This window comes from Lemur catta, chromosome 2 (genome assembly GCF_020740605.2).
Source record: "Lemur catta isolate mLemCat1 chromosome 2, mLemCat1.pri, whole genome shotgun sequence".
Classification (NCBI taxonomy): domain Eukaryota; kingdom Metazoa; phylum Chordata; class Mammalia; order Primates; family Lemuridae; genus Lemur; species Lemur catta.
In genome coordinates, this window is record NC_059129.1 from 70,661,781 (window position 1) to 70,689,375 (window position 27,595).

The following is a 27,595-nucleotide window of genomic DNA, read 5'->3' on the forward strand; positions in this document are numbered from 1 at the left end:
GAGAATCCTCTAAGAACTAAGTACTTTACATTTATTATAAGTAATTTCTACAGTAACCCTACAGTTTGTAGGTATTTTCACTCTCATCTTACAAAAGAAAGATTGAGGCTGTGAGAAGTGGGGTAATTTGTGCAAGATCACACATTTGGTAGATTTACTCGCCAAGAGTCAGTTCATGAGTGTCTAAATTGCTGATTCTGAACCCTTGATGCACATTAGAATCACCTGGGGAACCTTAGCAATTCTAATGCTTTGGCTGCACCCCAGGCAGACTACATCAGAATCTTGGGGAATAGCACTAATAGATCCATATTTTTGAGAGCTCCCCAGGTACTAATGTGCAGCCAAGGTTGAGAAATACTAGCTGGCCTCAAAAAAACTCAGAATCTTTTTTTTATACCATGCCACCCATAAATCAAAAATTGTTGTCATTCCACATTAATGAACCAACAGGACCTGTTGTGAAACCAATAGGACTGTTGGATAAACATGATAAACAGAATAAATAAATATCTTCTTGATAGGAAAGCATTATCTTCTTCTGCCTTCCAAGGCTTTGAAAGAAATATTTTCAAAGCCTAAAAAAATCTCAGCATCAAGGCTGTTTTCTCTGCTTGTTACAAGTTGAGAGCAATTTTTTATTCGCATGACTATTATCTCTGGTTTTGAGTGACCATATATGGTGCTTGAGAGATTAGAAGGGCTGTCTAAACACACCTGAGGGTAAACCCACTGACAGAGAATTCCTCTACAGATACAGAACACAGTGTAAATCAGTTTCTTTCTTAGAGATTATAGCACATCTTTCCCTTTATTTATTTAAGTTGACAGATAAAATTGTATGCACATGTACAGCATGATGGTTTGAAATATATGTACATTGTGAAATGTTTAATTCTGGCTGGTTAACATATACATTACCTCACATAGTTATCATTTCTGTGGTGGTAATACTTAACATCCACTCTCTTAGTATTTTGAAGTTTCTAAACTCTAACTTTCATTGAACTCTTGGCCTTATTCAGCAAATGACTTAATTACATTTCATTTTGAATAAAGTTATTATTTTCCTAAGCCTGTAGATAACAATATATAATGAAACATCTGCTGTGTATGATGTGCAAATGTTTGGATTCCCAAAGGACATATTTTAAAAAATCAGATTTTCCTGTTATGTGTGACTAACTTTCCAAAATCCTCAAATTATGAGCATTTTTTCTGCAAGATACATATTTTTTGACATCTGTGAAACAGATTTTTATCTCTGTTGATGTCTGTCTAGCATTTATTTTCTTTTTAATAATGATTATTTTAATATGAAATTATAAAAATCTGGCAAATAGTTGTTATTTAGCGATTGATTTTATTGTTCCTTTACTCATTAATTGTTTTGTGTCATATATAACTTTATATTGGCAGTTCCTTCTATTTAGAGTCAGTCTTGTGACAGAGATTTTGATTATGCAGAAAATAACCTGCTTCAAAATTTTTAACAGAGATGGGTTGGAGAGATGATAGTAGGTTTCTTCATCATAGCTTTTCAGCAAATGTTAAAACTTATATTTAATAGCAAACCCAGAGTTTTTAAGAAACAACAAAAGCTCATCATATCTCTTCTATTGATATATTCTGCAACATCCAAGAGCAAAAATGCACAGGCTAAGTATATGGGTCAATGAGAGATATTTGTCAGCTGTCTACAAATGACATTGCTATCAAAGTAGCATACCACAAGCAGCTATGAAACATGGAGGGTGAATAAAGTAATATTAACAAAAAACTTCTTATTAGATTCTTATACCATAAACGTTTTCATTTAATTTTTTTAAATTTTATTTATTTATTTATTTTTATTTTAGCATATTGCAGGGGTACAAATGTTTAGGTTACATATATTGCCTTTGCCCCACCTGAGTCAGAGCTTCATGCATGTCCATCCCCCAGACGGTGCGCATCGCACCCATTAGGTGTGAATATACCCATGCCCTCCTCCTTCCTCCCACCTGCCCGACACCTGATGAATGTTACTACTATTTGTGCACATAAACGTTCGTCAGTTAATACCAATTTGATGGTGAGTACATGCGGTGCTTGTTTTTCCATTCTTGTGATACTTCACTCAGTGGAATGGGCTCCAGCTCTATCCAGGATAATACAAGAGGTGCTAGATCACCATGGCTTTTTGTGGCTGAATAGAACTCCATGGTATATGTATACTATATTTTATTAATCCACTCATGTATTGATAGGCACTTGGGTTGTTTCCACATATTTGTGATTGTGAATTGTGCTGCTATAAACATTTGAGTGCAGATGTCTTTTTTATAGAATGTCTTTTTTTCCTTTGGGTAGATGCCCAGTAATGGGATTGCTGGATCAAATGGTAGTTCTACTTGTAGCTGTTTGAGGTATCTCCATATTACTTTCCACAGAGGTTATACTAGTTTGCAGTCCTGCCAGCAGTGTATGAGTGTTCCTATCTCTCTCCATATCCATGCCAACCTTTATTGTTTTGGGACTTTTTCATAAAGGCCATTCTCACTGGAGATAAGTGATATCTCACTGTGGTTTTGATTTGCATTTCCCTGATGATTAGAGATGTTGAGCATTTTTTCATATGTTTCTTGGCCATTACATTTAATTTTATGAAATGATGGACCTTGTGTTTGTAATGCCCACTGATTTCAATAATTCATTTCATTGGGATTTAGGTGCTCTGTACAGGTAAGCTCAAAGTTCATTTGCATATGTGTTAGTGGAGTCTACATAACCAAAAATATACTTGGAAATAGTACGTGTCTCTGCTTTAGTTGGTGGTGATTTGAATAATAATGACTTATCACTTAATATAATTTGTGTTTGTTTATCATAACCTTTATTTATTTATCATTTTTATACTGTTTATTTCAAAAAGAATTTGAGGTGACTTAAAAGGATATGGTATAATCATATAAAATTAATATTAGAAAATCAGAGTCCTTTAGAGAATAAGACAATATATTATAGTGGAAAGAGCACATGCTTCTTCATTTGCTACCTGTGTAACTTCAGACAAATTATTTAACCTCTCTGAGCTTCATTTCCTCCTTTGCAAAATATTTACCTTGCAGCACTGCTACAAAATTAATGTTTAAGGTAGAGTAAGTGTTGATAAGTTAGTTTTCTCATCATCCTTAAGATGAAATCACACATCTTCAAATGTGCTTATTTTGCCCATAAAAACTCAATTAATATCTTTGACTAAACTCTTCATGTAATCTTATTAACTATCATTTATTGAGCACGTACTATGTGTGAAGTTATGTATTACGTTTACACAAAGCCCTTTTTATCTATTATCTTATTTCATCTTAATAATAATTTACTTTTAGTCTGTAAGAACTTCTTCTGAATAATGTAAATAGTAGTAATTAGTGTAGTCTTTAAAGAACTGCCTTTGAAGTCACTATGGTGATGAACCAAGATTTCCCATAGCAGCATTCATATGTAAGGAGTTACTGCTACATCCAGAATTATATTATAAATGCCTTGTAAATGTTTTATTCCATGTGAATAAGAAGATGTATGTAATTCTAATTTATGTGTTATAGACAAATCAATGTGTGAATGAATGAAATTATCTATTTCAAATAAGAATTGCTTTATATGTAGTAATTATTTTAGTTTGTCTAAGATTATTGAAATGTTTCTATAACTGCAAATAATTCTTGATTTCTTTATAAATACTGCAATTAAACTATACAGATATTGATATTCTTTAAGAGTTTCTAAATATTCTGCTGAAGTGCTTCATTTCAGTATTCTGTTTTTCATTTTTCTAGCAAAAGATTCTGTATATTTTGTATTCCATGAAGGTTTTTTATATCATCTATACCTCATAAGAAACATTTTCTCTTTTGCTTTTTGAAATACTTACAAAACAGGTGTCTAAGATATTTTTTAAATGCTAAACCTTTATCTCATTTATTTGAATGTTGGGAATAGGGTAAGAATAGTATTACGTGTTTTTTTTCCTAGAATTCTTGAAAACCTGCCAAGTGAAAAGCAGTGAATAATTACACTTCATACTCTAAGAAAATTATCACTATAATAATGTAATAATATTTTTTCAAGGTGAAATTAATGAATCATTAATGTTTGAAAAAATAATAAGATGGACTTTTCTGATATGTCTAATAGGAAATAGGAAACATAGATAAGCAATATTGAAAAAGAAAACAAGTATTCCTTTAAAGTTGTAAGAGAGCATTATATACAATATACTAACATATTAGAAAATATAAATGAAATGAACAATTTCCTAGGAAAACAAAAATTTCCAAAATTAATTCAAGAAGTATATAGCCTGATAGCTTTAATTAGAGAATTAATTGTATTGTAGAATTTTAGATCTAGGAAAGCCTTCAAAGACTGTTTAAGAAAAATCTCACAATTTGTAAGTGAGAATGTTGAGTTCTAAAGTTTTTATGGCAAACGAAAATATCTTATTCATTAGCTCTGGAAATTAGGAGGTCACGTGTGATTCCTGTGGAAGGAAAATTCAGGGGAGACACTAAATGTCAAGACGAAAAGATTGAGCAGGTAGTAAAGAAGTTGATGTGTACCTTAATCTTTCAAGCAATTTGACCACAATTGGAAAGAGAGAGAAGAAACCAATGAGAACCAGTGAAAACACACAATACAAAGGAGGTTGGTTGGTTTAATATAGAGAGTGCAACAGATTTGTAGTCTAAGAGATTATGTATATAAGCTAACTAAAAAAGTAGAGTGTAGAGCTGAACAAATATGGAATCAAAAGTAGTTACTATTTTTGCTGTTAGAAGTCAGAATGGTGGTTACCTTTGGAAGCTCCATATTGACTGGGAGGCTGGGGATATTCTAAATTTGTATCTGGGTTATAGTTATAAAAATGCACCATCTTATTATATCCATTGCCAATAAAAAGTATATTTATTTGTAAAAAATTTTCAAGCTTTACTGTATTACATGATATATCAATTTAAAAATTTATCCTCCCCCCACAAAAAATAGTAGTTCCTATGTAGCCAATCTTTATAGCAATCATATGAGGTAGGTGTTGTTGTTATCCTTGTTTATAGATGAGGAAAGAGAGGCACAGAGATTTTAAGTAACAGCCATTAAATAAAGCAGATGGTGTGTGCATGCACACAGTGTGACAAGAGAGACCTGCCTCCTGGCTACTCTGTTACACTTACTGTCTCCTTAAAGGGGAAGGGCCTGCTCTGGAGAGGAGAATGGATGGAGTTTGGAGGAAATTTCCTAGGCACAGGGAATAGGAAGATACTGATGGTAGAGATGGTCTGTACCTCATTGGTGCTGTAGAAGGCAAGGCTATCTGATATGAGAGCGTAAGGAGGAAAGTTGGGGCTTGATAAAGGTGAAAAAGATTGTGAGGATTAAGTTATGAAGCAAGCGGAAAATATTTTCAAAAAATCGTCAAGGAAGTATTCAAACTCTGAGGTTGGAGATGATGTTTTAACCCCTGCTCCCCTCATGAACCATATGACATTGGCTAAGCTACTTACTCTCTCCAAACCCTCACGTGCAAAATGGGGATGGTGATCGTTTGACCACATTTTATTCTATTTTATATCATTAGGAAAGCTCTCTTTTCTGCTTTCTCCTTTTTAGACTTTCTGTACTATTTTTTGTATTTCATTTTCTTCATGACTTAGAATTGGCTTGTCAAACTAAAAAAATTAAGATTGGATAGTAATTGCATCAGATATATTTATTGATTTGGAGAGACTGACATTTATGTAATAGTGAGTCCCTGAATTCACGTACATAGTGTATTTTCCATTTATTCATATCTTCTTTTATATACTTCGATTAATTTTATAATTTTCTACATGAAATTCATGCACATTTTTGTTAAATGTATTTTAAGGTGCTTTATAGTTTTTTTTTTATTGTGAATAGAACCTTTGTTTTTATTTGATAATTTTCCCCTAGCAATTTTCTTCTGTATGTCCAGTTTCTTTCTCAGCTCCTGTAGAACTTAGTCCTTTAAGGTTTTATTTTTCTATTACCCTAATGTCTCTTTCTACCTTTTTTCCTTTTTTTTTCCTTTCTTTTCCTTTTTTTTTTTTTTTTTGCTTGAATTTGTCCTTTTTTTCATGTTGGAGAATTTTCTCAATTGTCTGATTATTATTGGATGTTTATTCATATATAAAAGCAAAGCACTAAAAAGTGCCTTGTAGCTCTATGTGGGTGGATGGGCTTATTGAAAAGTAGGCATGGCAATATGTTCATCAAAGATGAACCAGTGTATGGAGACTTTATCCCTCTGGGGGAGAATTTTAATCTTGCATTCTGAGAGTATAGGTAAGGGAGAAAGATTCCTATGGTTGTACCTGCCCTGTACACCTACCCACTAGCCAGATTGGTGTCTGACTTCAGAACCCAACCCATTCAATTTCTCTGAGATGAATCCTCCTTGCTACAGTCCTGGGCTGTGTTGGGGACCCCGAGGGAAATGGTTTCAATTATTCTGTAAATGGATTTTTCAACCAACTGTTCTTTTTCAGCCCCATGTAAAATGGTGTCCTTCTCTGTTACATGTCCCTACTATTTCTAAGAATTAAGCCCTTCAGAAGGTCTGCAGAGTGAATTGGCTTAATTACAATCAGTATTGCCAATACCACCCCATGCCCTACAAGCACATAGACTATCACTTTCTCTACCATTTTATGTCAGTTAAACCTTCTTCCCTCAGCATCTTCTGAATTGGTCAACACCTTAACTTCACTGGGTCCACTGCCTATGTTCTTTTTCCTTGTGACTTAATAACTTGGTCATTTTGGTGGAAGAAGAGAGAGAGAAACCTATCATGTTTAATTATACATTTTGTGTTATATTTTCTAAATGATATTGCTGGTGTATAGCAAAATTAGTTTTGTATATTGATCTCAGTATATAGGAAATAGAATATTTATAAGTTAATCTTGTATCTAGCCATCTTGTTGATTCTTTTTATTTTCTGTAGTTTAAAAATTGATTCTCTGGAAAAATAAACACCACATGTACTCGCCATCAAATTGGTACTAACTGATCAACACTAAGGTGCTCACGTGATAGTAATATTCACCGGGTGTTGGTCAGGTGGGGGATGGGGGAGGTAAACTCACAACTAATGGATGTGGGGCACACTATATGGGGGAAGGGCATGCCTAGCCCTAGCTTGGGTGGGGCAAAGTCATACTTGTAACCAAAATGTTTGTACCCCCATAATATCCTGAAATAATAAAATAAAATAAAATAAAAATTGATTCTCTTGGATTTTCTAATAAGGAGATACATTATCTGCAATGATAATTATATTGTCTCTTTCTTTCTTATTGTTTTTTCTTTTATTGTTTTCCTGAGAAACTCCTGTTCAATTTAGACTAATAGAGGTGATGGTGGACATCCTCCTCTTGTTCATGACTGATGGGAATTAATCTAATATTTTACTATTGAATATGATTTTCACTGTAATTTTTAGAAAGATCATCTTTAATAAGAATGTTTACTTCTATTCATAATTTGCAAAGAATATTTTTAAATGGTCATTTGAGTTTTGAATTATGGTAAATTCTTTCACATTTATTGATGTGATCACATGATTTCTCTGCTTTAATGTGTTAATGTAATAAATTGTATGTAGGTCATTTTTGAAGTTGAATCATCCTACATTACTGGACACACTGATTTGAAACTGATTTATTATCCTTTTACTGTATTTCTGGGTTTGATCTTTTACTTAATACTTTCACATTTATGCTAATAAGTAAAAGTGGCTTATAATTATATTGCTCATTTTGGTATCAGTGTCATGATAGCCTCCTTGTCAAATGAGTTGGATGCTTCTAATCTTTTTCTTTGGCCTGGAAATATTTTATAAAATGGGAATTTTGTAAGTTTCTTGTTTGCTAGAATTTGTCTGTAAATTTTTCTGAATTTTTTTTCTTTGGGGTGTTACTCCTTTCATTATCATATGACTTTATCTAAGATTATTAGTTTTATGTCTCAGGCTAATTTTGATAATTTTTTTAGAAGAATGTTTTCAAGTTTGTATATATGAAATATTTTTAACAACTTTTTTCATTCACAATATTATTTATTTTGCTTTTTCTCTCACCTTTTAAAGAATTACAATTGCCTTTTCCATTCTTATAATACTTCACCTAGAAGAATTTTTGTAACCAAAATGTTTGTATCCCTGTAATATTCTGAAATTTTTTTAAAAAATCACAATTTCAAGGATTAACTGCTTTATAGGACTTTTAGAGTCAGCTTGGGTTTTATAGATGAATTTTATTGATTTTTAAAGTTTTTCAATTTGTTAAATTCTTATTTTATCTTTTTAAAATCTCTTCTGATTTCTTTGAGTGGCCCATTTATTTTCTTTTTTTTTTTTTTTTTTTTGAGACAGAGTCTCACTTTATTGCCCAGGCTAGAGTGAGTGCCGTGGCGTCAGCCTAGCTCACAGCAACCTCAAACTCCTGGGCTCAAGCAATCCTCCTGCCTCAGCTTCCCGAGTAGCTGGGATTACAGGCATGCGCCACCATGCCCGGCTAATTTTTTCTATATATATTTTAGTTGGCCAGATCATTGCTTTCTATTTTTAGTAGAGACGGGGTCTCACTCTTGCTCAGGCTGGTCTCGAACTCTTGAGCTCAAATGATCCACCCGCCTCGGCCTCCCAGAGTGCTAGGATTACAGGCGTGAGCCACCGCGCCCAGCCCATTTATTTTCATTTTCTCTTGTTTTCTATCTATTTAAAGCTATGAATATCCTGAATACTGTATCAAAATCTCACCAGTTCTGATAAAAATATTGCCTTAATTGTTATTCAGTTCTAAACAGTTTGTAATTTAGATTTTTAGTTTCTCTTTAATTTGTTAATTATTTAAAAGCTTTTTTGACCCAAAGTAGAAAATTTGAATTTTGATTTCCAGTTTTGTTGAATTGTTGTCTGTGAAAATGCCCTGTGTGTTTTAACCTTTCTTGAATTCATTTTATTTCACTTTCTGTTGTAAGACTAGTTAACTTCTGTAAATATTAATACTTCATTGATATTTTAAAGAGCTGTACATGCTTTGCTTTTTATATATAATATTGTAAAGAAAAAATATTAATCACTTGTGTTGATTTTGTTATTATAATCTGCCACATTATCATTATTTTTCTTTACTTTTCTGTGGCTTTCTGAGAGCTATATGCTAAGTCTTTCATTATAATCTTACTTTGTTTATCCTTATGGTTTATCTGTTTTTGCTTCATATACTTTGAAAAATTGTTATTGGTTCCATAGAGATATGTTACTTCAGAATCTTCTTTGTGGCCTGCTCCTTTTATCAGTATGAAAACTCCCACTTCATCTCTTTTAATGTTTTTCCCAATTTTACATTGTGACATCTGATTTTTACATAGTAACATTTGCGTAGCATAGCTTTCTCTTTATTCTTGATCTTCTTGTGTCATTGGGTTTGAGGTATGTCTCTTAAAACCAAATTACTGGAATTAGAATTTCTTAAAATCCAATGTGAAAGTTTCTAACTTTTAACCAGTGAATTTAAAGCAGTCCCATTAATTGTGATTTGGGATATGTCTGGAATTATTATTCTTTCCTTATTTTTTTCTATTTATCATGTTTTCTAGTTTTTTGTCCTTTTGCCCACCTTTAATTGGACTGATGGATTTTTTTAGTTCTATTTTTTCTGCTATTTTAAAAATATATTATTTTTTTCTACTTTTTATCGTTACTTTAACATTTTTACTATAAGTGTTCCAAAATATTTTTCTATCATCTCAAGTTAATCAGTATCTCTGATATATCTGAGAACAAAAAACACAAAAAAGACTTAGAATACTTTTATTTTCCTCTGCTCCCTTGCAACATTCATCCCTCTCATCTTTTAACCCTCCCTGATATTATTTTGCATTTTATATCCAGGTGGTTATATTTTAATAATTATGTATGTGTATATTAAACAGTTATTTATACTTAATAGATTTTATTATTTTTTTTACTATTGATCTCTTCTTTTATCTCATTCCCTCCTTCTGGGTTCTTCTTATTAGTGGTGTATATCATCTAGCAATTCTTTCAGAAAGGGTCTTGAGGTAATAAACTTCAAAGTTCCTTTCAAATGCTTTGATTTTAGCCTCTCACTTTAATAATAGTTTGGCTGGGGGTAGAATTCTATCTTCAAAGTTATTTTCCCTTAGAACATTGAGGATATTATTCCACTGCCTTCTTCTTGCTCACAAGGAATCTGATGTCATTCGATTCTTATTTCTCTGTAAGTAATCTTTCTTTTCACTCTGACAGCTTTTAAGATTTTTCTCTTTGTTCTCAATGTTCATGTATTTCATCACAATATATCTCTGTGTGCGTGTGTTTCATTTTTATCCCACAGCCAGGAGAATTTTTAAAGTTCTGAGTTATTTCCCCATGTTCTTTCTTTAAATGCTGTCTTTCCTCCAATGTTCTCTGTTTCTTCCTTTGGGAAGTAATTTTAAACATATGTCAGAACTTCTGCGTCATCCATGTATCGTAATTCTTCTCTACTTTCCATGTCTTAATTCCCGCTCCTAACATCTAGCTTTGGGATATGGTATCCATCTTTAATCTGTTCTCATATGCCTTCGTTTTTATGGAATTTCTCACAGTCTTTAGTAGTTTATACCTTTTTTTCCCAGTTATCTTGAGAAATCTTGTCTGTTGTCTCTAAGGATTTGGAGTGCAGGGTGTGTGTGAGGGTGAAAGGTATAAACAGTGCTCAGTTTGCCAGATTAAATCCATTTTAAGTTTTGCAATATTGTCAATAATACTCATCAGCTGTAACACTGATGAGACCATATTGGGTTTTGGCAAAGCGGGTGGATCAGAACTGGATGATGAACTTGAGGTGCTAGTAAGTCTCATGTTTGTAGTGATGAGCTGTGAGCACTCAGCTATTGTGGGAGGCAGGAGTGTACGCGTGGAGGCTGCACGAGGAAAAACTGTAGACCAGAGGTCACAATGGTGGATCCAGTGGTATCAGGAATTGAAAAGGTGCCAAGATATAAACCTGTTTATAGAAAAGGAGGATCAGAGTTTGAGGCTTCTCAGTGAAAAAAGCCTTGGTACTGAAAGTATATAAAGGATAGTTAATCTTCAGGGATTTGCTCACGTGGGATTCAGGTTATGTAGAAGACAAAATCAAAGACTCCTGAGCCCGGAACATTAGCAAGGCCAGTCGTGTGGAAGTTGATGTGCCATTTATGGAAAATCATAAAGTTTATTTAAAAATTGCTATTTATAAAAGTCATATATTTAAAAAGACTATGTGCATTGTTACAACTTAGCAAACATATTAGTAGAACAATCAACATATGTTTCATCGTGTTAAGTGTTTGATTTTATACTGATTTGTCACAGGATGATGAAGCAAAATGTGACTCACTTTCTCTATTTCTCAAAATCATAGATTTTCCTATACTCTTCATATAAGGTTAGTTTTGTGACTTTAGATGTCTTTAGTTCACAGGTACACATCCTTTAGTTTGAGACAGCTTACCTTCATGCTTGGAGCACTTTCAAGACATATATGAATATTTGTCTAGCCATGGTTGAATGCTACTGCCTGTAGAAATAGTGCTTACTTCTGCAGTTGCAATACATTTCCCCCCACAGGCTGTGGCCATATTATTGTCCAGAGAGATATGCACTATTGAAATAAATGTCAGTAGCCCCAAATTACATGTTCTTCAGTTTGTGTTAGAATTAAAGTGAATACCAGGGAGTCCCAAGGTAACAAACACAATATAGAGAGAACAAATTTTTAAAATTCTGTACTTAGACATTGTGCACTTCATTATTTCTTACAGCATTTCAATGCATCCAGCACTTAGAGTCTAACATTTCAACATTTTTACAGTGTTTGATATAACTCTTTATTGATAGTTTTAAAATAAGAAGGAATAGCTTTGCTAGCACATAAAATTGAGATTGGGCGAACTGGTGGAAAGAAATGAAATGTGAATAGGAAGTGGTAACTAGTCTTTGGATATTAAATAGAAGAGTTATCTTTGAAATTCAAATAGAGATCAGGGACTACAGACCAAGAATGAACAAAGTAGTAAGCCTGCAGATATTTAAACCTTAACTTGGGAAAAAACCAAGTCTCAATGCCTCAAGTATAAGAGGAATTACAATTGGTTAGATTACATTATACCTGAGATAGGAACATAAGTATGAGGAAGAGCATTCAAGAATCTTTGTAAGCATAAACTGAAGAACTAAGTAGATTTAAGTAGTACATGAAATAAGGAATCACATGCTGAGAAATGGTAATACCTTTTTTTAGCGCTGCTTATAATAATGAGGATAATAGTCATAACTGGTTAGGCACTTGCTATATACCACGCACAGTATACTACTCAGCTTCTATACATTCTCTCTCATCATTGAAAGAACCTGGTGAGATAAACATGCTAAAGTTCCTTTTTAAAGAATTAGAAGAACTGGAAAGCTAAATTAATGTCTGGCAAATTTCAACAGAATAAACAAATAATATGAATAATTTGGGCCAAAAACTAAAAATTCTAAGATGTTCTGCGTGAGCAGTGGATTGGGGTAGAAGTGGGAAGATTGGAGTTATATTTTTATTTCTTCATACTGAGTTTATTTTTTTATTTATTCTACTATCTTTGTTTTGACATTTTCAACTTTTGAAAACAGCAAAACTGAGAATGATGAAGGAAGAAATTAGTTTTGCTACTGGTTCTGGTTTATAACGACTTGCATTTCAGCAAGATTTACACAAAGAAATTATATCAGTTATGAAAAAAGTAGCAACCTTTACCAAAATGAAGCTGCTGCTATTTTCCAGATGTGTTACAACTAATGGTCAGCACATTCAAAATGATTAAGTTGCATGAAGAAAAGTATCTATAAAATCATAGCTGTGCCCTGCCTGTGACTCTATTAGCTTTTCAAAATGAGTTGATTAGGACACGCATTGCAATGTAATAACAGAGAAGCAATGTATTAAGTACTTTAAAATGCATATGTTATTTTTGTACTAGGCTATTAGCCAGACCTCATTTTGTACTTTGCTGTTATACCTTAAATATCACACACATACAAAAGCAAAGTAATTTTTACCATTTGAAAGGCTGTTGTACTTGCAATACAATCTTAACATCAATACAGATGAAACAACAAAGAAAAATTATCAGTTAAAAAGGAAGAATGAAGAATGTAGCCAAAATAATTATGCAAGATGTCTGTAACTTAAAACTAAAAAAAAAAACCTACAATTCTCATAATTATATTTCAAGGAAAAATATTCGAGCAAAGCAGTAATTTTAATCTCCTTTGAGTTCAAATTTATATTCAGGATTCTCCTCATTAAAAAAAATTGCTGAATGCACAAATGGAATTAGGATATATATTTTTTGTACCATAGATATTGTATACAGCATAAAGAGTTTAGGGATTCTAATTTCTGTAAATTAGAGAAGAGGTAGATATTTGAAATAAAAGCAAGGAGTGAAAGATTAACAATCCTCTGAAGGACGCATGATTTCCCCACCACCCATCCCAAAAAGGTTTAGTGTGAGTCTGTTTTTGTTTGTTTCCACAGAGCATCTGTACAACCACCACTGCCTTTTTGCACTTTTTCTTCCTGGCTTCATTCTGTTGGGTTTTGACCGAGGCGTGGCAATCATATATGGCTGTAACTGGAAAAATTAGGACACGGCTTATAAGGAAACGCTTTTTGTGCCTTGGATGGGGTAAGCATATTAATATACCCTTTAATGCGCTTGTTAAAATGACTTTGAACACTTATATTGTGAAGCTGTGGAGAATGATTATCCCCAGGTGTCTAATTTGATATATGAAAGAAGAAATACAGGAGGGTGGTCATTTTTGAACACTTATTGGTCATTTGGAACTTTAAAAAAGATTAAGTATTGAACCTACATAGTATGAGATGAGACCTGAGATATGTACAGGCAGAAAAGCAAAGTGCTCTCTGTTCATATTTTCTGAAAATGTAAATGTTTTAAAATGTTCAGAGCCCAAAGCATGATGGTTCACTAGGCATGTACTTCCTGTAAGAAAACTTTGAGGATTCCATTGCAATAATTCTCAAAAAAATTAAGGAATGAATATCATAGGGAAAAGCCTATGTAGAGTATGACTAGTCATCATGGTTGGTCAATGGGGTTCTCAAAAGTAGAAACAGAATTGCTACCAGACTGAGAATTAATTAAATCTTTATTTGTATTTATTAGGAAAAGTTTCTCTCAAATTACCTTATGACATGGACATCTCAAAAATCTGTACCATAGGGCCAATTCTAATGATAGCCTAGTTAATTTAAAAAACTAGTTTTAGAAAAATCCCAATATTTTTTCATGTTTACCTTTGCATTTTAAAGGACCCCCACTAAAAACCTAGAACATTTTAGACCAAATATGAAACAAATACGTATTGTATCAGAAGATTGGAGAACAGGATACTAGAGAGAACCCGGGAAACTACAATTAAGTGGACTCATTACAATACCAGAATAATTCATGCTAAAAAAATAGGATCAAGAACATTTAAAGATTACCCATCAGGGTTCAGCAAGGGTCTATAGTGTATAACTAATGTGTTAAAACTTTATGCACAGGCAAATGGGAAAGCAGTTAAGAAGAAGTTGATGGACGTGTTTTGCTTGGACTTTCATAAAATTGTTTCTAGATTCCATGACAAAGACTTTCTAAAGTTGAGCTAGTATTGAATCAAGGGACACTTTTGTCATGAATCATGACTTGTACTGTAGGTCCAAGAAATAGAGAATTCAGGTAAAGGAGCACATTTTTGATGAAGAATAAAGAGTGGTGATTTGCAGGATTAGTAACTACCTTATTTAAAATTGTTACTAAAGATCTTGAGGAGAGGGTTTGCAGCTAGTCTCCAAGTTGACAGCTAATAATAAACCACTGTGGGTATCAAAAAGCTAAGCTGATGGTGCTAGACTATCAGAAAGTCTGTGGGTGGGCAGAATCATGGCAAATGAGTTTCATTATGGGCAAGTGCAATATAATGAATTTAGGAAAAAAATAATCTAAATTGTATGGAAAGAAGACTAATTTTTCAGCTATGACCAGGAAAAGAATATTTTTTTCTAATGAAATTGGTCCAGTTAATCAAAAAAGTCAACAAAGGGCATATATGAAGGAGGAAGATGAAGAGGAGGAGGAAGAGGAAGAAGAGCAGAAGAATGTATATTACATATATTATATATAGTTATATATAATTTTATACATATTAATATAATTTGTGCTATACATGGTCACCAGCATTTATCCAAAAATATGGTGTGTCCCTCTGAGATATACTCCATAGTTCTTGTCATTAAGCCTCATGAAGGGATGTGATGTCACTGCAGCAGACCCAGAAGAGAAAAGCAGGAAGGATGGGAAATGATAGGAAGAAAGAAGATGGGCAGAGAGAATGCAAGATGATTAGATGACGGTTTTTGCGATCTGAAAAGGCAAACATGATGTTCCTGAAAAGAAGCATGACCAAAACTTAAAAAAACCTTAAACAGCATAGATTAGTCTGAGGTTTATTTACCAAAGTGTAGGGAGGTTCCATTGAACTTGAAAAAGGTAAATGTGATTCACACAAAAATAAACTAAAAATATATGTTAGGTCACAATTGGTGCAGGTATGCCGGTAATTGAATTCCCTGTTTCTACATGCTTGTTATTATAAGTAAATTATAAAGAAATGATTAACTGATAATATTTATTTTTTTCATCTTATTATAAGTATTATAAGTACAACTTGATCTAGATCAATATGTGGCCAACTGAATGTTCCACTTCTGTAATATTCAATCACACCAGAACATCCAGTTTTTGCCTTTTTGATTTTATAACTATAAATTTCCTTTATAACAGTGTGAACCCCTGGGAAAAAATATCTTAAAAGATATACTAAATCTCTGTTATTACGTCCCTTTAAACCCATGTCAAATGTAGTGGTAACCTGGCAACATCAGAGAAGTACAGTAAGTTAAAAACTCAGGTGTCACTGTCTTATTTTTGTACTTGAAAGAAATTTTGCAATGGAAACATACTTTGTTAAGTGATTCATCCAAAGGTAGTTGCTCTGATTTAAGCATCTGGAGTTTGTCCTGGCTTTTCCTAGACCAATACGTAAAGTTGTTATAGCTGAATATGAAGTGTGACATTGCTTTTCTTGCAGGTTTACCAGCACTAGTAGTGGCCACATCTGTAGGCTTCACCAGGACGAAAGGATATGGCACAGATCACTAGTAAGTCCATCCACAGTGATGAATCATGTTCATAATTAAGCAAATCATCAAATAGTCTTCATTAGTCTTGATTGGCACTGTTGATGGCTTGCATTTTGTCACTGAGTCATTAATGGTAGGAATTGCATTAGTGAGGAATGATGTAAGGTAGCTTAAACACACAAAGGTTAAGAAATAAATGCTGTGCTGCTGTTCAGAATACTTTTTTTCAATTCCCCATTTCTTAATAAGATCAGTGTACTTGGCTTTTTAAATATTTCAGTATATACAGTGCCCATTCAATCTCAAGTACTTTTTTTAGAACTGGATAAATCTTGACATATTTACCTTTTAGAACATGATTCTGCTCTGAGCTTCTAATTTCATTGATAATAATGTATATTGTTATTAACTAAATTTGTCATGTTAGTTCAAGTTTTGTTGCTATGTTAGGGTAATACATACTAAACATTATAGATCAGAAGAATCAATAGATTCCACATCGGAAAATTCATGGGCTATGTAAAAAATTAGAACGGAGAAATACCAGCCCATTTTATAGCTGCAGGGATGATAAATTCTATGAGAAAATTAATAAAGTTTAAATTTGATATTTCAAATTTAAAACAATGCTTTTTCATGTTTTGCTTCATCTGCTCTCAGGTTGTGGAGGCAATCAAGAAATGGGGAAAGAGATGCACAGCTTATAAAGGCATAAGTTTTAAAGTATGATGTTCTGTTTAATTGTCGTCAGGTTTGGGGGAGAAATCACTGCTAATTAGGCTTTCTGTTCACCTGCCCATCCTAAAGAAACTTTTGAAGAATTTGAAGAGTTTGTGTCATCAGAACATTTTTGGGTGTTTTTGATGCAATCTGTATTATTTTAAAAAATTCTAGTAGCATATATTGCAGAGCACTGCTTACTACAGCACTATTACCTTAAGTTATTACTTTTTACGGTAGTATAACTATTTTGGGATGAATCTAGTATTTGAAAGGCACTGTATTGGGAGTATGGAAAGAAGTGGGATTATAGAAGTTATGGTTCCTACTTTCAAAGAGTTTATAATTAAAGCCAAATACAATGCAATGAATAATGTATTTATTTTATAACTGTGCATTTTATTTATAACATTGTAAACCCCTAGGGAAAAAATAACTTGAAAGATATATTAAATCTCTGTTAGTATATCTTAAAGGATATACTAAATCTCAGCTTGAAGATTAGTTTACACAAAACTACAGTAGAAATTTAGTCACATTCTCAAAGATAATAAGCTAAAGTGTTCTGCCAGACTAAAGTCTTTTTTATCCAAGTATTTTATAAAAAATAATAGATATGCAATTGTCCACCTCAAAGCGTGGAAGTAAAATTTTATCTGTTGTTATGGCAAGGAGCAATAACTAAATGTAGACTTTGAATATACACATATATGTGGATGCATATATTGATAATACTCGTTTGTGTACACATGTAGTTACTAGATACAAATTTTTAATTAAGATATTTACATAGAGTAACATTCATCCTATTAAGTGTACAGTTCTGTGAATTTTGACATATACATAAGGTATGTAACCAGCGTCACAATGACTATTTGTTGACTATTTATGAACAGTTTATTGTTAGAACAGATATAGAAGAGTCACTGCTGTAAGTTGTTACTTTCAAAGGCAGCACGCTGATTCTGTAGACTGAGAAGAAATCATGAAAGGGTCAAATGTTAAAATACAAGTGTGTGAAAAAGTGGCCATGGCTCTTTGCTTGGGCAGTCCCTCAGGCTTCCCTTCTCTTGACTCTCCTGGATTATTCATGTGCAGATGCGCCAGCCTGCAAAGCCTCCACGGTTGAGCACCATTCCCTCTTCATTTCCCTCTGCTGTGAGAGAACAAACGTTTCTCCCCAAATGGGTTATCATGTCTCTATCAATGCAAACCTACAGCTCTTGGTGAATTTAGTCATTGAAACAAACACAGCTGTGCTTATTTTTATTCAAAGCCTATCTTCAGTGATTTTTCTTAGTAGTATGAGGATAAAGTAAAATTAGAAGTTAAAAAAGCATGCAAACCTAGATTATCCTTTCCCTACAATGATGGCTTTTAAACCAGTTTCTCCCAGTATTTCAATGGCCTCTAGGAAGAGCAGGTAAATGGCACGTCCAAGACTCTAAAAACACACTGTTCTTGCTTTAAAGTACATTTGAAAAATTCCATAATGGATATAAAGCAGCGTTTTATAAAATGTAAGTAATAGTCACCTTTGTAATAAAAGTAAATATAGAAATCTCACTACAAGAGTAATTTGTCTAAAATGTTATAACTGCCAGAACTTAAGGCCTTATAATAAAAGTTTCTTTTCAGTGGGAGGTGTATAGTAATTCTCACTCATGAAATGCTCTAATTCTAGCTTTTTCTACATCTTCTATGTATTTCTTTAATTGAATACCTTTGAAATGTGCCAAAAGTCCAAGGCCAAATGTATAATCTAAGATATTTGTATCATGCTTTAGCGGTTCTAATACTTATCACTAATTTTTCTTAGTTTTCATCTAATGTTTTTTTCAGCTGCTGGCTTTCTCTTGAAGGAGGACTGCTCTATGCTTTTGTTGGACCTGCAGCTGCTGTTGTCCTGGTAAACATCGACATCAACTTATTTTGTTTTCTTAGCAAAAGAGGACTACTTTGGTTCAATTAGAGTGGCAATTTCGCTAATGCATTTCTTGTGTGGAAATTTTAAAGTTCAATGAACTATTACTCTGATTTGAATGTCAATTGCTGTTCAGTCTTTTATTACTCTAAAATATTCTTATTTTGAACACTGAAGAATCTTAAACTTAGGAGTGTGCTATTTCTCTTACAGTAATTTCAGATTTGTGAAAAAGTTTCAGTAAATTTTAATAAATTCTTCCTCTTTAATGTATAGAATCTCATCATTTATTATCATTTTGCCTTTTATACTATTTTGTATGATCCACAAAGTTATTAATAGGGAGATCTCTTCAAGGCTGCCACTACGAAATATCTAAAGAAAATATCTAGCAGGGTTTCGCAACGTTAGTGATCCAGACATTTTGGACTGGATATTTTCTTGCTGTAGAGACTGTCCTGTATATTTAAGGATGTTCAGCAGCATCCCTTCCCTCTGCCTACTACATACCAGTGGCACCCTCCAGTTATAACAACCAAAAACGTCTCCAGACCTTTTCCAATGTTCCCTTGAGGGCAAAATCACTCTGGTTAAGAATTGCTGGCATATGTTATACATAAGAATTTAAAATTTTTCTTTTTGGAATCACAAAATAATTGGTTAAAATTTTAAGTTATTGTAACATGAAAATTTTCCTAATAATTTGCCTTTCTCTCTCTTTCTCTCTCTGAATTTATTGATTACAATTCTTTCTTGCCCAATAAATCTTTGGAGAAAATAAGGAATGAAAGAAATGGTCTGAATTAGATATAAAGATTCACTGTGCAATTAGATTTCTAATTGGAAAATTATCCTTTGATTTCTCAAACAATTCATTCAAAAAATTGGAAGCTAATAACATCTTTCTTAATAACTTGGGTATATAACTTTTTTCTTCCTTTAAATTTTGCTCTTCTTTCTCTAAGCTGTAACAGGGAGCAGAAACTGTCCATGACTCACAAGAAAAATAAAATCAAGGCATGAGGCTTAGAGCATAGGGAAATCAAAACTATTAGACACATTTTTGTCTGCTGCATTGAATTTTTATTTGATCAGTTGAGTCATTTCCCTAAGCTACTAGGTTAATACACATATAACCTTAAAATGAAGAAACAAAGAGTGTATGTATAATTGAAACACCAAAGTATGGTCTTTTGAAGTGTTGATAAGTTCCCTCATGATTAAGGTGTAGATTAATACAATCCATGGAATACATTTGTTCTTTTAATTCAAATAATGAGAAGTACAAAGATGAATAAGTATTCTCTTGATTAAATGGTATTTTGTCAGGAAACTACGAAGAGTGACACCTCCTAAGTCCCTACTTAATAGGTGTGCTTTGGATCTTCCTTACATCAGCAATTAAATATATTTCAGCTTTAGGGTCACAGTTTGCATCAGCGGGGATTGGGGTTGCACCAAGATTCTGTTGCTCAGGAATCATAGAAGATAAGGGGCAAGAAAGGCATTAAAAAAAGAAAAGAAAATATTTTTCCATTATTATCTTGGTTTCCCTATTGGACTGGATTCCTTTATCAGCAAATGTTGGTAGATTAGAGAACCACAGGTGCTCATCATAATAAACTGTGACAAATAGACATCTATCTCTGTAGATTTTTATAATTTTATTTGAGAAAGAAAACTATGTGTGAGAGTCAGAGCCTTAGAAAATGTTAAGTGTTCACTAGAGCGTATTTTAAGAATTGGTGCTAGAGTCCATTGCTTCAAGGATTCTGGTGAGTTGAATAGGCCTTCCTTGTTGCCTAGAAAAACATGATGCATCAGATGGGGATGCTCCCCATCCCACAAAAAAGAATAACCATACTGCATTAGGAATTAGGTATCTGTCCTCCCTGCTGGGCACAATGACAAATTATCAATACCTTTGGATGCCAGCCAGGGCTCACCCTAGCCTCACACTCTGAGATTCAAAATATCTTGGCTCTAAGACATAGAGAAAACACATTTAACCAATTGATTTTATTCAGGGTTGACTCAGAGTGAAGAATGCTGGATTGGCATAGTATGGTGCCATTTAAAAGTTAGGCAACGGAAGGCTAATTTCCCCCAGTGTAAACTGCAAAGCATGGAAACTAGATGTACTTAATGTACTTTAAAACTTGCTCACGCCTGTAATCCTAGCACTGTAGGAGGCTGAGGCCGGAGGATTGCTTGAGCTGAGGAGTTTGAGGTTGCAGTGAGCTATGAGACTAGCCTAAGCGAAAGTGAGACTCTGTCTCTAGTAAAAATAGAAAAATTATTATGGCATGGTGGCACACACCTGTAGTCCCAGCCACTCAGGAGGCTGAGGCAGGAGGATTGCTTGAGCCCCGGAGTTTGTGGTTGCAGTGAGCTATGATGTCACCATTGCACTCTACCCAGGGTGACAGAGTGAGACTCTCTCTCTCTCTCAAACAAACAAACAAAAAACTTTGAAGTAGCACACTGCTATTAAATTACTGGGTATGCCTTTATGTGCTCATACAATGTTTGAGAAGTGCTGCATATCACTACTATTGTGAGTATATAATTCTGTGGTGGTTATAAATTGACTAAAGATGGTTTTTCAGGAGAAACAGGGACCTGATTGCCTTCAATATCATTGAAAGGTCAACTTTGTTTCTGTTTGACAGGTCAACATGGTGATTGGCATTTTGGTATTTAATAAACTTGTTTCCAGAGATGGGATCCTAGATAAAAAGCTCAAACACAGAGCCGGGTAAGCTGCAATTGGTGGATTTTGAAGGTTCTTTACCAGTGAATCCCGTACTCCAATTCCAGATCATCACTGACTGCATTTGACTGTGCCTTGAATTTTGTTCTTGATGTACTACTGCATCTGGTAGATTCTGCCATTCAAGCTTCCAATGTGCTATTTTTAAGTAATATGACCAAAAACCTAAAAATAATACAGCATACCATTAAAAAAATCTGAGTTTAATTGTGCATATTGCCTGCTTGTTTCTTGTCACATAAGATTAAATGTTAAGACTAGACTTAAAATAGTTGTCCATAGGTAAAGGCCCAAAGTCCTCCTAGTTTGGATCACAAAGGACAGGAGGTAGATTAAACACAAATGTTGGTATATGACAGAACAGAATCAGGACAAGCAAACCTAAATAGGGCAAAAATGCTGCATTTTTTAATTAATTGTGTATATCAGAAAAAAATCTTCACTTGAAATAATCACTTATCAAACACTACTTTTGTCATATATTATTTTCATTTTTTGACATTTAACTATAACTGGCTAAAAAGTTATTTATAATTTTCACTTGCACATTTTAACCACGTATAAAATTTAGAAAAGCATCTCCCTTAATTTTACTGTTATTATAACACCATCATATCTGATGACATAATAACATTTCATATGAAGATTGATAGGAGCTTTTTAAGGTTACATTATCACGTCATCCTATGAATTTGTAGAAACCTGAATGAAATATTAATGCCTTTGATTTTTCTTTTGTTTTTCTTATAAAATGTTTATAGCATTTTCCGTTCTGTTAAACTATATGTTCATTCAAAACTTATCCCTATAATTGTTCTCCTTTTCTTTCATAATTTATGGTATTACTTAATAGTCACAGTATTTGATCACCTACTGGTGAGACTTTTAAGTCCTTTGTGTTTTTATAATCTATATAATGATTTATAAGATAATCCAGGTATTTTTTCCATACTAAAAGACTAGGTTTAATTATTTCAATATACAAATTTGATATTCATATCAAACATTAGAACTACAATAATGTAATAAAAACATCTTGGAGGTTCCTTCCTGACAGGGAATCACTTCTCTCATTTATAGACTTTTTTCAATATAAATGAGTTTTCATAACATCTTAAATAGAAAGACTTGGACAGAAACTGAGCTTTCTTTTGTATTTTTTTACCATTTTTAAAATTTCAAAATATTAAGGGAGTATAGATGTTTTTGATACATGGCTTGAGTCAGGGCTATAAATGTGTCCATCACCATCAAAGAACCCAATGGGTTCATTGGACTTATTAGGTGGGTTTTTGTCCCTCTCTTCCTCCCTCCAGAAAATGAGCTTTCTGAACTGTTTGGACATTAAGTGTTCACACAATTTCTTTTGCCAGTCTCCCACATGTGGTGAGAATTGGAGTAATAGCTTCTTCAGTTATCTCTGTCCAAAATATAATCATGTAATGATAAATTGACCATACTTAGTATTGGGTATAGAAACTCATCTCTGCTATTAGTGGTATAAACTTATATAATTTAAACAAAAAAAAGTCGGGGTTTTAGTGGTTTGGATAAAACTTTGAAGTCAAACAAAACCATGCTCAATATCTAGTTCTGCAGTGTTCTAACTGTGGGTATGTCTTTGGGCATGTCACTTTATTTTCCACAACTCAATCTCTACATTTGTAAAATGGGGAAAATAACTCTTGCCTCATAGAGTATATGAAATATAATGTGCATAAAACATGCATTAGAGTATCTAGCATGTAGCTAGCATTTATTTATCATTCTTATGATGAGTGAAATAAGGAAGCCAAACTGAGCAGATTAGGTTGTTTTCAAAGGTCCCTGACCATCAATCAAGGGTCTGTGATTCCACCATCCACATGACATGGTGATCAGAAAAAGAGGTGAGAGCATCAAAATGACTATAGTGCTAAGGATTTATTAAATTTATAGTCAATATTTTTTTCTCATTTAATTATTTTATAGGTAACACCCAGTTTGATTCATAAAGCTTTTTTTAAGAGATAACAGGTTTAGAAGAAATGACAGTATTGCCATATTATGAATTTAGAAGTTATCCATTTTAATCTATATATTAACAAAGAAATTATAATTTTAAAACCTCTAATTCTAAAAATATTCTTAGCAGTTACATATGTTTCATTGGCAAAACTGGGTCAGTGATTTTTGGTTCAAAGGCCACTGCCAGAGAAATAGATATGTTATAAAAGCAGAATTCTGGCTACTGTCTAAAACATAAAACAAATTAATGACTTCAGTTTTTAAAAAATATTTCTAATATAAAATACTATTTTAGTTTAAGTAAATATAGATTGAAATTTTTTCTCTATTCTCAAGTATGATTGACAAAAATTCCAGAAGCTATGTTTGTTTGAGTAATTTTAGTTCACGGAGAAGTAATAAGGATAGTAATAAAGAAAGACTTCTGTAAAGAACAAATAATCAAAATTAAAGAAACATTAAGTAGGAGGCTAATTGACTTGAAAATTGATCTCTCTAATTATAAAAGCCATTTCAGGTTATTTGAGTATACATACATATCAAACATTTCTTATGCAAGTATGTTATTATAGAATTGAATATTGTATCAAGATGTTTCTTCTTCCAATTTTTTCAATTTCTTTTTTCCCTGTCTTCTTTTTATAATTATTTATTATAAATGACCATGCTTATAGTTTGTGCTCAATAAATATAAATGAATGAATGAATATTTAATAAATAATACAATAGTTTGACAAGTTTTATAATACCCAAATTGTATTAATTTTTTTCTAATACATAAAATATATTTACCAAGGGATAATTTATTGCAAATAACAACAAATATTATATAAAATGCTAATTGAAAAGCATGAAAACAGGATAAAATGGCATTGTATCTTTTTAGAACATCTTAAACAGAAAATTTGATTTTCTCTACTTTTCTGCAATGGATCTTTCTTATCTGCTATTTTAAACTGGTTTATCTTATCTACCTGAAACTAAGAAACTATTTACTAGGATCCTTTATAAATTTCATGTGATTTTTCCAGGGGGGCAGTACATTTCCTTTCCAGGGAATATTTTAGAATATTAACAATCAGCCAATCAGATCATACTTTTTCTTAAAGGAAATAAAACTGGGAAGGTAACTCTAGAATCTGTTAATTTCAAGATCCATAGTAATAATGGGAGTAAACGTAACAATTTGGAAGAGTGTAAAATGCCCTGGTGGGTATATTGGTTACATTTAAACATATAGACAATTCAACTTTTTTTTAACTATTGGAACTTTTTATTTTATAAATGCATAATTTCCTCTACAACAAAGAAACAAGATTTTATTTTTCACTGCAGCAATTCGATTTAGCATCGTAGACTATGTCTTCTTCATATTATATTAAATTCTGTAGTAGCCATATAAACTGAGAAAAAAACATTACATCTCTCTAGGTCTCTAATCTTTCTTCTACTTTATTCACATTCAATAATAGAATGCCGGAGGTGTCCAATCAGTTAGCAGCAAGCATAGTTTTCAACAGTTAGCCCTGAGTAAAGAAGTATGTATAGGGCTCAAATAAAGACAAATAAGCATTTCAAATACTGGTGTAAGATTTCTTGTCAAACAAGTTCATGCATAGATTAAATCACAGTTTTCAGGACAAAAATACTTGCTTACATTGTGTACTTAAAATTATTTTTTAGTAATTGTTGGCTTTTCAATCTTGTTTCAGAGCCTACAGACAAAGTATCCTTAAATTGAGAAAGATAGCCACATTCATATTCGAAGCATAAATACCTAATAGCCTATCTTCTGTGATAAAGGAAACAGTAAATGACTAATCCATACCTCTTCAATATTAATCTAGTCAGATCTAACAAGATTAAAGAAACTCAAATGTATAGTTAGGGCAGTGGTGCTCATTCCTATTTGTTCATAAAGCTCCTATGGAGCTTTGAAAAAGGACAGATGCCTGGGGTCCCCTTAAAGTAGAGTCTTTGCAGTTGTGGCCAGTTAGCTGACGTGCAGCCACTGTGGAGAATAATAGTCTAAGTACTCTTTTGGGAGTAATTTCAAGCACATCAGCATGTCCATGGAGGCTTTGTAAACTATACTGCAATAGACTATTGATTACATATTATTTTGAAAAGTTTGGGCACATGTGGCTGGTACCTATGCCCTAAATTGGATCAATAAAGTGAATGATTTAGTATTATATTCCCCACCTTCACATCCAACTTTGAAAGCTTTGATTTTTCTCATGGGATCTGCTGATCAGTCTACATATTTAATAGCTTTCAGATTTATTATCTCACATGAGCACTAGTCACAAATGGGTACACTTATTTAAAAGAAACCAGACATTCTAAATTACGAGCTTCTTACAATTTTCTCTCTTCTGCCACTTTCTCTCTTTTCTGCCACATAGTAATGCAATTCCACTGTAACTTATTTTTAAAAACTTACAGGGCAAACATATTTTAGATATAGACACCCCATGGGAATGGACTAGAGCAGCACACCACAGAATATTATTCCAAAATGTTTCGAATCTTAATTCAGTAACTCCTTTTTGGTTTTTATTTATGTTCTAATAAATCCGTCATTTTCAAGGTACACTTTTCTAAAACAAAATGCATATAAAGTTTTTCTGTGTAGTGTGACTTTGCTTCTATGATGTAGTTGATGGAGTCTAAATTGTTTGAATCTGAATTTACCTGTAAAATCCTCTAGACTAGAATAGATTATTTGAAAGCTGTAAGGTTGGAGTCTATGACTAATTTTCAGAAAGAATATTTTAAACTTAATGATTATGTTAAATGTGTTTTATTAAAGCAGAAAACTATCACTCTTTTTATTATCAACTAATATTTCATCAAATTTCATCAGCCCCTATATTCAGATCATCTTAAAATATGGCCAATACATTGGTGCTAGAAGAAATTTCAAAATATGAATCTGTTGAAATAAAAGCTACATGTTCAACAAATAATTGAAGACTCCCAAAATGTATTCCTTTCTATATTGGAATTCTGAGATAAATGTTTACATTTCAGAAGGTTTTAACTGATATATGTGACTTCCACAAATAACAATGAAAATCCTTAAAGCTGAGAGTCTTCACATGTTTGATTATCAGGGTCTGAATAAAGGGTTTTCACTGTATGTCTACACAAGCACATGCTTATGTTTAACTCAGTGTACTGGGCAACTTTGATCTATAATGATGGAAATATGCTTTGCATGCAACAAAGGCCCATATTATTAAAAGGTAAATGTTACAAAGAGAATATGTAGTATAAATGCATCTTTAACAATGACCTAGAGCATTCATCTTTGATAAGTATACTTTTCTGCATGAAATCGTATGTAAAAGCTAACTTGCAGCAGCAATTTTTTTTTCCGGTGACAATTCAATATTTTGTTCTTTTTGTGGGTGTTCTGTTTGTTTGCAGTCAGATGAGTGAGCCTCATAGCGGTTTGACGCTCAAATGTGCCAAGTGTGGAGTAGTTTCAACAACAGCTTTGTCAGCCACCACCGCCAGTAATGCCATGTTAGTCCCAATCATTTACATCTTCTTGTTACAAATCTTTTACAGTGCATGTGAGAAAATGCTATGATGAAAAAAAAAAATATGTTTGCTAATACTAGAGCTAAGAGCATATCTAAATATTCATAATTGGCAACTGCCTTTATAACTATTGTGGGATAGTCTATAAAAAAAATAAATAGAACTCTCAAATGTTATCTGCTTTGTGGTTTCCAAGTTAATGATCTTGGTGCCACATACAAAAATGCTTTGTTGAACGGGGGTTTGGTTATGGCCTGGGGCGTGACATGCAGCTACATTATGTTGTTTTCTGTGTCTCTCAAC

General features: G+C 32.9%; 1 protein-coding gene across 2 annotated transcripts in view; it reads left to right on the top strand.

Annotated features, from left to right (window-relative positions):
* Positions 1-27,595, top strand: part of ADGRB3 (adhesion G protein-coupled receptor B3) — a 673,565-nt gene that overhangs the window by 596,926 nt on the left and 49,044 nt on the right. For both annotated transcript variants that reach the window (XM_045543808.1, XM_045543807.1), the window contains 5 exons: positions 13,641-13,791; positions 16,265-16,334; positions 18,879-18,945; positions 21,633-21,718; positions 27,176-27,274. In XM_045543808.1, coding sequence (XP_045399764.1) covers positions 13,641-13,791; positions 16,265-16,334; positions 18,879-18,945; positions 21,633-21,718; positions 27,176-27,274 — 473 coding nt within the window. The remainder of the gene's footprint in view (positions 1-13,640; positions 13,792-16,264; positions 16,335-18,878; positions 18,946-21,632; positions 21,719-27,175; positions 27,275-27,595) is intronic.